Here is a 10,708-nt window from a genome sequence, read left to right as displayed (position 1 = left end):
AGTGGGGTGCCCATTAGGGGCAATATTCTCGTTAGTTCTCACAGACTTGTGCCCTCTCTAGAGGAACCTGCTCTGAGCCTGTCTTGGAGGCCAGGAAGCCTGTGGACAAAGAACAATAAAGCTAAAGACCATAGCAAGTAAGAAGGAAGGAAGCTCATTTAATTTTTTTTAGGAGTCAATGTCTAGTAATGGGCCCCAGGGCAAAGGTCAGTCCAGGAAGAAGCCAGCCTGCCCTACAAGAGTCATAGGGCTGAGAAGAGGTGGCAAGCCTGCCATGGTTTGTACCCATGGCTAGGTCAACCTGGCAGTGTCAAAGAACAAGACCATGTCCCCTCCGTCACCCCCAAGTTCACAGTACAGGCACAGTAGCCCTACTGAGCCATCTCATGAGTCAGGAGTCATTCCTGCCCAAGAAGAGGCAGCAGTTTGCATTCATGGAAAGCAAACTGGAAGAGGCGGCCTAAGCCCACACTGCCCACAGTAACAACCCTTGGCATTGTGAAAAACCATGGTGAGGTAGGTTGGTAGGCAGGTGTATCCTCCCTTCAAAGGTGAGGCTTGGCTCTACAGCCAGCACCTGGCAGGGCAGGCAAGATGGCAGAAGCAGAACTTCTCATTGCCTCCATGAGATGAGAATGGGGTCAGTGGGACCGTGGACTGTAACAGCATTTGGTGAGCTGGTCGGTTACTTGGAAATAGAGTCCTAAATTGGAGTCAACATGAAGTTGGAGGGAATTAGTAGAGTATGGCCCCCTCAACCAGACTAGAGCCGTCGCCTCCTCTTGTTCCCACCCACAGTGGTGACTAGCCCTTTGTAGTACACCCTCCTGGGTAAGACTCCTGAAGGGGACGGCTCTGCTGTAAGCCCTCGTCACTTGAGGGTATAGTAGTTCGTAGGGACAAAGGGCATCTTGCTGACCACAGCCATCTGCTGCTTCCGCCGCACCTCTACCAGCAGAGGGGTTCCCGGCCGACTGTACTCCAAAGGCACATAACCCATGGCCACATTCTTCTTCAGGCAGGGCGAGGGGCAGCCACTGGTCACAGTACCTGTCCAAGCATAGGCCGTATATTAGCACCACCCAGCCAGCCTGGTGCCCTCCACCCTCCAGGGGAAGGGACAAGGGCTCCCTCCCCAGCTTCCCTCATCTACCTACCAATCCTGGTGCCCTCCACATTCAGGATGGGACTGTGTGCCCGCATGGGGGCCCCTTCACACATCAACCCCACACGCCTCCGCTGCACCTTGCCCTTCAGCTGGGGAACAATGACCTCGGCTCCAGGAAAGTCCATAGCAGCTCGGCGGCGCTTCCCTGGGACATAACACACCAGACCTAAGCCACAGTTCATAAACACACTGGCCATAGAGGACCGTAGCTCCAAGGACCCCAAGTGACACTGACCCAGCATCAAGGCCCCTTCCCTTGGGCTCTCCCAGGCTCAGTGCCTTCCCTGCAATCCCTACAGTCAGCCACCTTCTATCCCCTGGAGCCCATGCTGTCCACCTTGACCTCTGAGGGTCTTCAGCTCTTAATAGGCAAAGCCACAGGTGCACATACAGGGGATGGAGGCTCAGAGAAGCCACGTCACTTGCTGCAGGCCACACAACCATGGGAGTAGTCACAGGCAAACCTCCAGGACCCTGTCCTTCAGTATCAGCCTGGCTTACCCAGTGTCCAGCTGAGGCTGCCCTCCACAGGGGTAGTGTGCTCATCAATGTCATTCCCATACAGGCAGAGACCTGCCTCCAGGCGCAAGCTGTCTCGGGCCGCCAGTCCAGCCAGCTTCACCTCTGGGTTTTCCAGAAAAGCTGTTGCTAGGCGGACTGCCCCTGGTGCTGGTACTGAGATCTGCATGGGACACCAGAAAGCACGCAGGTGGTCAGCTGTCCCCCTCCAAGTCATGTCCCTGTCACTGCCCTATACCCATTCTTCTTGTTAATTTTTAAAATTTATTTTAAGAAGTAAAGAGAGAGCAAGAAATCTCCCATCTGCTGGTTCAGTCCCCAGATGCCTCCAACAGCCAAGGATGAACCAAGCTAAAGCTGAGAGCCAGGAACTCAATCCAGGTCTCCCAAAGTAGATGGCAAGGACTCAAGTACTTGAGCCAACACTGCTTCTTCTCTGGGTACATGTTAGAAGGAATTTGAAGTAAAAAGTGGAGTCAGAGCTTGAACCCAGGCACTTTGATATGAATGCAGGCATCTCAAGCTGCATCCTTTTTTTTTTTTAATTTGGGCTTTGGAATATTTTTAAGATTTATTTATTTATTTGATAGGCTGAGTTAGAAAAAAGTAAGAGATAAAGAGAGGCCTTCGACCCACTGATTCACTCCCCAAACAGCCACAACAGCAGGGGCTGGATCAGGCTGAAACCAGGCTTGGGACTCCATCTGGATCTTTCATGCGGGTGCAGTGACCCAAGCATCTGGACCCCCTTCCACTGCCTTCCCAGGTGCATTAGCACAAAACTGGATCAGAAGTGGAGCAGCCAGGACATGAGGTGAGATAGGGGCACTGAAGGTGGAAACCCAATCCACTGCACCCAATGCCAGCCTCTACGCTCACGTCTTGACATACCTCCATGCCATCCTCTCCTGTGTAGCCACAGCGGGTCACACGGCAGCCAGCTACTCCAAACACCTCCATCACAGCACTGGTCATGAAGGGCAGTTTCCTCAGGTCATGTGCCACACCAGCCTGCAGTACCTGGGCTGCAGTGGGGCCTGGGCCCAGGGAGCAAGTGGTCAAGCATCCAGATCCCAGTGCCCCCTCAAAACTGGGCTACAGCCCTTACCCAGGGACCAGGACAAACCCTGGACATGTCTGCTCTGCCAGTAGGAAAAGATACCCTTATTCCTAGCCCATGGAGCCTTGGGTGGGGGGCGGGGAGGGGCAGAAAAATACAAGCTTAGAGTTTTGCCACACAGACAACACACACCCACAGCCTCCTCAGCATGGGCTCTGTAATGAGCTTTAGACGAAGCCAGGAAAGCCAAGGTCAGCACCAAACCCAGCCTCGCCCTCTCACCTTGCAGAGCCAGCAGGGCATTATCCACTACCTCCAAGCCCACGTCACTGCCCTTGTTCTGAAGCTCCCGGACCTTGTTCTGAAAGAAAAGACAGAAACACCACATTAGCCTCTGGGACCACGTCCTGAGCCCCTCTCATGGGCTAGACGCTGCAGAGCGAGACTGCTTCCCATCTTACAAAGTCACAGAGCTACTAAGTGGTAGGGATAACCGCAGCCCAGGTCTGCTACCGCTCACACCCTCGCCAGAGGGTGTTTACCTAGAAGCCAAAGTCAGCTTCTCCCCACCTCCTGGAGCCCCCCACCACCAAACCCTGACATGCTCCAGGGGCAGGCCTGCTCTTGAGTCTCACAGCTCTTCATGTACTCAAAGAGCCAATTTTTGAGGCTGTCCAGGACAACAAGAATGCTGTTGTATGAACAAGAAAGACAAGGTACCTAGAACACAAAAGGACTTTACCTGCATGAGGGCCAAATCTTTATCCCAGCAGCCAGCATTGGACACCACGTACAGGTACCCCTCGGAAGTGTTGGTCACAATCAAGTCATCCAAGATGCCTCCAGCCTCGTTGGTAAACAGCGACAGTGTCCCCTAGCACCAAAGGGAAGCATCTTTGCCTCCAGATCCAGGAAGCCAACGCCAAGGGTCACACGCACATCCCTGGGCCCCCTCAGCCACCACAAATTCATGAACCCTCATGCTCAGTGTACGCAAGGTACAAGGCTAGGCCCAAGTCTAGGGTCTTTGATCCTCATGTACCAAGGAAGCTTCACTCTCTCCCCACCTTTGGGGAAGGGGTTCCCTGATCTACTGGGGTCCCTATACCCCCTCCCTACTCCGTACTGAGCCCTATGTCACACTCAATCTATAACACCTATCTATGGGAAGACTGGTTACCTCATACCACCTAGACCCAGGACAACTCAGGATAAAAGGATAAAAAGCTTCAAAGCCTATCTCAGTGACCTTAGGTGCCCCCATAGCACTGCATAGTGATGCCCCCAAGCACTCTATGGGTGTCTTCAGCCTCCCCACTGGACAGATGAAGAGTCTCAAGTTCAGAGGTCACAGGAATCACCTTGGGGAGCTTTTTTTCTTTTTTTTTTTTTTTCCATTTTCCTTTTCCTGTACACCTGGGGATCTTATTGAAAGAAAGGCTCTGATCAAACAGGCAGAGAACAGTACCTGAGATTATCGTCCTAACAAGCCCCAAGCAGTGAGGCTTGGTTAGGGACCACACTTTGTACAGCGAGGGGTTTGGCAGCATCGCAGAAACATACAAGGTCAGATGGCAGCACATAAACCTCAGCCCGATGTGGCAACGTGGAGGTAGGCTCCCCCCATAGATGGCTGGAAATGACCCTGGGACTGTCCTCCAAGACTGCAAGCCCTGGGAAGCTGTGTCTGACCATTTCTGTGGCCTCCCCCCCTACCAAGCCTGAGGAAAGAACTTGGCCCACTTGCTGGCTCATGATTCAGAACACTCATTGAGCAGAAGGAAGAGAAGGGCCCACCTGGTTTGGCCTTAGCTCCGCAATGTCTCCAACCACAAGACTCTCCATCAGCTTCACCCGGTCACTACCAAATATCTTGGTCTGCGGAAGAGACGGAGAGCCACAGGCCACTGTTACCACCGCAGCCTGAAAGGCCACTGGGCATCACACTGTGCACGGTGCAGTCCAGCCCAGAAATGATGGAGCAGTCTTTTGGGTCTGCAGGTGGCAAGGTCCTACCTCCTGACTCTGCTACACTCCCCAGCATGTGGTGTGACTAGGAGAGGTCAGGGGAACTGGGAGGACCCAGCACCTCTCTGAAAATACCCTCTTTTCCAAACCAATACCCAGCAATGAGAGTGGAGGGCAGCCCTGAAAGTCCCAGGACAGGACACACCGCCGGTGGGAACATGGCAGAGAGGTGAGAGAGGGGGACCCCTGAGTTAACTTCCTCAGGGCCGTAGCCCTCCTCAGACTGCTGTCCTTGGAAACCAGCTCCCAGGAAGCAAAGCTGGGGGTGCACCACAGTTGATGGGGAGGAAGACCCAGCCCAGAGGCCAGCGAGCTGCCCTGGCTTACCTGCAGCATGTGAGACACATCAAAGAGCGAGCAGTGTTGGCGCGTGTGCAGGTGCAAGTCCATGTGACTGTCCTGGTATTGCACGGGCAAACTCCAACCCGCAAATGCCACCATCTTCCCTCCGTGGGCCAGGTGGAAGTCATACAGTGGTGTCCGGTGGAGCACATCCTGCAAGCAGCCGAGCTTGGTGTCACCAGGGCCCTAATCCCTGGCCGACCCCCTGTCCCCTCCAAGATCAGCACTAAATCCCAACACCCTCTATCCCACCTGAGCGCTACTGAGCGAACGACTCAGGGCCGACGGGAGCGCCCGCAGGCGAAAGCCCAGATGGGCCACCATGCTCACTGCCTGCCGCATCATCGCCCACAACCCGTGCAGCCGGCACAGAGAGGCCACCACTCTGCCAGGCACGCCGGGAGATGTAGTCCGGCCTCAGCTCGGACAGGTCTCTCTGGCACGCTGGGAGGAATGAGAGGAGGGGGCGGGTAGCCCTGAGGGTAGGCTGGGATTTAAAGCAGCAAAGCCAGAAACTCCAATTGGCAGGGAAGCGGCCTCGGGCTCTTCCCGCAGGCTGATTGGGGCAGGGCAGGCGATCCAGAGCAGACTGGATCCAGAGCCAGAGCTGGGGTCAAGACCTTCCCCCTTGCAGAACTTCCCTGCCTCCAGAGGTCAAAGGTCTGCAGAAGACTGAAATGCACATTCAAAACTTTAGAAGTGCAAGGTCGAAGGGGGGTTGGGAGGGCAGAGAGGTTGCTGGAGGGTGGAACATGACCCAGGGGCAGAACACAGCCTCCCATAAGGGCCCCCAACTCCCTCTCCTGGCAGACCCAGGCAGCCAGCAGAGTCCTGCATCTCACAAGTGTTTACTGATCTTGTTGCCCAGCTCCTGTGTGGACACAGCTGTGAAGGAAGCAGGATCCCTGCTACCCTAGCCGAGGTCCTTCACACACACACACACACACAGGACCCAGGCTGCTCCCTTTCTTGGGACCGTGGCTATCACCCTTTCAGCAAAAGCTAAGTAAACAACCCTGCAGGTAAAGATACTGCCTGCAAGAGCACTGACGGCTGAAGACAGAGGGTGGGCCCCAAAAGGTGACTTAATTCCCCCCAGAAAATTTAAGCCCATGTATATGTTCAATTTTCCAGATCCAAGACACTTTGCTGTGCTGCTTCGTAATAACTCCCAGGCACAGAGCTAGGAAGAACAAGGGGAAGCAGGATTTTCTCACACAAGCGCAGCCTGTGGCATTCAGTGGTTGGCTTTTGGGTAATGCAACACCTCAGCTGCTCTTAAAAGACACCAATGAGAACCCTCCCTTGGACCCACACCCACCAAGGCTGATCCCTCATCATGCTAAACATGACTGTAAGGAGGTGGGAACACACATCTAGGAGACAGCACAGGGACCAATGGACTCAGGCTGTCCAAATCCCAGCTTTGCTTCCTAGGTGGGCAGCAGAAGAGTTTAAACAGGAAATTTATTCTTTGTAGGCATAACACAAAGGGAAAAAAGTTGGCAAGAAGACACAGAGGAAGAAATGGGGTTTCTGTTTCTTCCTCAGGCTTCCTCATCTCCAGGAGTGCTATGGCAGCAGCGGTCTTGCGGTGTTATATGAAGGAGGTTCTAGTGGGTCATCCCAGTCCAGTGCACGCAGGGTGAGGGGACAGGCAGAAGACAGGGGTGTGCACATTGGCAGAGGGCACTCAGGAGTTCTTGGAGTGTTTTTAGGGTAGAAGAAGACAGAAGCAGCCAAGTGAAGACAGAGGCGCACCCCTGCCAGGAGTTCATGCCGCAGCAAGATGGTGAGCCCCCGAGGATCTTGGATCTGTGACGTGGTCCAGACACCATGGCTATGCAGACAGCACTCAGAATGCACAGGGAACACACTTCAGTCTGTGGTGGCCCAAATCAAGCCCGGAAGGTGCTCGGGAAAGGCCAATGCCGTGGCTAGGAGTCACTGCTTAAGTGTAGGAGAGCAAGTTCAGGTCGTAACAGCCATCCACCTGCAACGCAGAAGATGGTCAGGTCTGACCCTCTCCGAGCCATGCAAGCCAGGGAGAAGGAGGTAATCACTCACATCAAAGCGGCCGATCCTCGTGGAGGTGTGATTGGCCCGGATCATCTCTGTCAGCGCCCACATCTGCTGCACCTTGGAGGATACCCTGCTGGGGTCTGGGAAACCCTGCAGCAGAAGGAGGGGTCAGTGGCTGTGGGTGTCTCCCCAGCGGTGCCTGCCCTTAGAGCTCTCTAGAGGTCAAGCTGGCCTAAGGGCTACTCCGGCTGAGACTGGTAACATTCTCAGAGGACTTCTTCAATAGGCAGCCCAGCCCCATACCACAGATGCCTCACATGCCACAGAGCACCCAAGAGGAGGAGGGCCCAAAGGGAACCGAGGGCCCTGAGCCCAGCCTCAGAGCTGGGCCTGTGCTGGACACGCAGTTCTCACCCAGGGTGAAAGCTTACCTCGAGGAGCGGGGCAGGCTGCTCGCAGGGCACTGGGTGGGAAAGCCACTTGGGGAAGACCACAGAGGGGCTCTGCGAAACAAAGGCAGATTGCTCTGAGTGGGACGGAGCAGGAGAGTTCCGGGACCAGATGTCGGGGTGCTGGGAGCAGAGAGGAGGGCCCCCGAGCCTCAGACACTGGGGAAACCCTTTTTGGGAGGTCCAAAGGCACAAACTACTTCAGCTCTCCTGCCATGCAGAAGGAAGTGCCAGGAACATAAACCACTAACGCATCTCCCAGCACCGGAGGGCTCCCCTCTGAAAGTGGCAGGTGGCCCCAGAGTTCATGGGACACAGGGACATGGCCTCACCGCTCTTCATGGATTTTCTAGCATTCATACCTGGCTAACTTCCATGGTCGCTGCCTCCCGAGTCTTACCATCCTTATCCATCGCCCCCTACCTTGCCCACTGCCCCAGCTCTCCCAGCCACAGTGGGGAGGCCCCCTGGGGAAGGAGCCAGCCAACATCTCTGAGCGGTCATCACTTACCTTGGGTCCAAGCTGGTAGATCTTCAGCTCCTCCACCGTGAAAGACAGCCACAGTGGTGATGGCTGCCGCAGAATCAGGCGCAGCTCCACCACTCTGGCCATGTCACACAGCATCTGACACACATACATAAGGACCCAGAGAGGACCCACCCAGCTCACTGCCCAGGAGCCTCCCAACCAACACTGAGACAAGATGTTGCCTCCGCAGGCCTTTGGGACAGAAAGGACAGTAGTCCTCCTGCCGCTCCCCACAGCACTTGCCTGAAAGCCATAGCCCAGGCCAGTCCTGTCCCCCTTTTCCATCCCGGAATACTGGGCCAGTCCACAGGCCTCTCATCTGGGCTGCCCCTGGCCATGTTGTGGCCCAACTGACCTGGTGGTGGAACAGCGATACATACTCCTGGGCTCCCTCCTCACTGTGTGGGTCGGGCATCAGACAGTAGTCCCGAAGGCAGGTCACCCATCTGGCTGGTGTGTGCGGTGCAGTTTGTTGTCGGACACGGATGGTCAAAAAAGCCGTGTAGTAATTCTTAAAGGTGATCTCCTGCAGCTAGAACACACACAACCCACCACCACGACTCAGATCCAGATGCAGGCCCAGGCCCCGACAGACTCAAAGGCACCATCTCCTCCATCCTTTTGGAAGACAGACTTCCATTAAACAACTTCACAAGCATCACTGGGGCCCACAGAGGATCTCACTTCCCTACCGGTCCTCACAGTGTAAATAAATAGGCCAGACAAACAAAACACAGCTGGGCTCTTGCCACACGCCCAGGGTGCTGCTAGAGCTCAGAGCCCCACCCTGGAGGAAAGTGCACAGCAGAGGCAAGAAAGAGGAGTTTGCTACGGTAATGTAAGAGCAGCACCTGAAGCAGCAGCACGCGGGGAGGGAGCCGGCCACCCCTGCAGCAGCCAGTGATTCAGCCTGGCTAGCGCACTGGTTGCCCTTGCTGGGCTCACATCAAAATCACCCAAGACAATTTTTTAACAACATGGATGTCCAGGCTCTACCTCAAACTTACTGAATCAGGAATTTCCGGGGTTGGGCCCTTTAATTTAAGTGTCCCAGAAAATAGAAAGGAACAGGTTAGGGGAGGACCACGCAGGGCACATGGGGCTGAGAGGTAGCAGAGCAGCAGAGAGTGACTCCAAATGCCAGGCTTTGTCCTCTGCATTGAAGACATGAGTCACCCACTTAGAAGGATTCTGATGAAGACTGGGTTGCATCTGACCACTTGGGGACAGGGTTGTAGGAATGAAGAGGCAGGATTAGGAGTGAATTATTGTTTAAGGTCCCATGCTGTGGCCAGGGACAAAATGACCCCTCGCCTATCTCTGGAGATAGGGAACAGATGTTGAAGTTCTAGTCTACGTGATAACCGAAAGAATAAACAAATGAATGGTTAACAAATCCACCAGGGCAAGCGACCCTGCTGGGACTCTATAAAAGACTAAGTGGCTGGGAAACGCCCTCCGGGTCAGCCCCGCCCCGGAGGCCCGGTCGCGCCCACTGGGCTTGCTCACCTGGAAAGGTGCGACGCTGGGGAAGGTGACATCGATGACCAGCACGCCAGGCCGGCCTTGGGAAGTCCGCACGTCGCCCACCTGCAGGGCTACAGTGCCTTTCACATGGCAGGGCACCAACACCCGCGACATGGTGCCAGCAGCACGGACCAAGCGCAACCACCGCTCGGGGGCTCCAATCGCTGGTCCTTTCGGGCGTTTCGAGTCTAATCCCAAGAACTACAACTCCCGGGAGCCATCGCGCTCAGCCAGGCCAGCCAATCACCGATGCTCAGGGCGGGCCGGAAGTCGGAAGTGCCTGGGGACCTCCCCCTGCAGCCCATGCCAGTTGGAGCCTTAGAGCATAGTGCGGGCCGCGCCCCTAACGGCCGTGTTGTTCCAGGCCCTAGTTTACCCTGGGGCCGCTCGGCGCTTCTGGTCTCTCTCTTTTGTGTCACTGAGCTGTCGTCAGGTAAAGCATATAAAGACAAGAACACAGATGAGCGTAGTGACTGGCTGACCTTAAAGGCAAAAGCAGATGTTAGCTATTAAAGAAAAAAGCCCAAGTATTTTAATAGGTAATTTCAGAATAAGCCCCTGAAGGGATGCCTAGTTTTTTTGTTGTTTGTTTTAATCAAAAAACTACAAATTGGGGCTGGCGCTGTGGCGCAGCGGGTTAACGCCCTGGCACCTCTCTCTCTCTCTCTCTCTCTCTCTCTCTCTCTCTCTCTAACTCTGCATCCCATATGGCCGCCGGTTCTAGATCCAGCTCTCTGCTCTGGCCTGGGAAGGCAGTAAAAGATGGCCCAAGTCCTTGGGCCCCTGCACCAGCATGGGAGACCCGGAAGCAGCTCCTGGCTCCTGGCTTTGGATCAACACAACTCCAGCCACTGCAGACATTTGGGGAGTGAACTATCGGACGGAGGACTTCTCACTCTCTCTGTCTCTCTCTGCCTTTCTTCTCTCTGTGTAACTCTGTAAATAAATCTTTAAGGAAAAAAACCCTACAAATTAGAACCTTCACACAGACACTAAACTGATTAAAAGGCTGGCATGGGGTTGTGGTTCAGGGTTGAGCCGCTTGGCCTTCCACATCAGAAGAC

At 54.9% G+C, this 10,708-nt stretch overlaps 2 protein-coding genes across 2 annotated transcripts; both read right to left on the bottom strand.

Moving 5' to 3' along the window:
* Positions 1-138: 138 nt before the first annotated feature.
* Positions 139-5,603, bottom strand: AMT (aminomethyltransferase). The gene is made up of 9 exons (XM_002713181.6): positions 5,370-5,603; positions 5,103-5,270; positions 4,545-4,625; positions 3,490-3,621; positions 3,030-3,108; positions 2,579-2,724; positions 1,670-1,850; positions 1,158-1,313; positions 139-1,050 (listed from the first exon to the last, which is right to left on the bottom strand). Exons 1-9 carry the CDS (start codon positions 5,460-5,462, stop codon positions 872-874), a joined length of 1,215 nt encoding a protein of 404 aa, XP_002713227.4. The 5' UTR covers positions 5,463-5,603; the 3' UTR covers positions 139-871.
* A 962-nt stretch (positions 5,604-6,565) lies between these two features.
* Positions 6,566-9,887, bottom strand: NICN1 (nicolin 1, tubulin polyglutamylase complex subunit). The gene is made up of 6 exons (XM_002713185.6): positions 9,627-9,887; positions 8,473-8,649; positions 8,100-8,213; positions 7,571-7,642; positions 7,185-7,289; positions 6,566-7,110 (listed from the first exon to the last, which is right to left on the bottom strand). The coding sequence occupies exons 1-6, from the start codon at positions 9,756-9,758 to the stop codon at positions 7,069-7,071; spliced, it is 642 nt and encodes a 213-aa protein (XP_002713231.1). The 5' UTR covers positions 9,759-9,887; the 3' UTR covers positions 6,566-7,068.
* Positions 9,888-10,708: the final 821 nt, after the last annotated feature.

The sequence above is a fragment of the Oryctolagus cuniculus genome, chromosome 10 (assembly GCF_051225735.1).
Source record: "Oryctolagus cuniculus isolate XC-2025 breed Fujian yellow rabbit chromosome 10, ASM5122573v1, whole genome shotgun sequence".
NCBI lineage: Eukaryota > Metazoa > Chordata > Mammalia > Lagomorpha > Leporidae > Oryctolagus > Oryctolagus cuniculus.
This window is presented reverse-complemented; position numbering and strand designations above follow the sequence as displayed.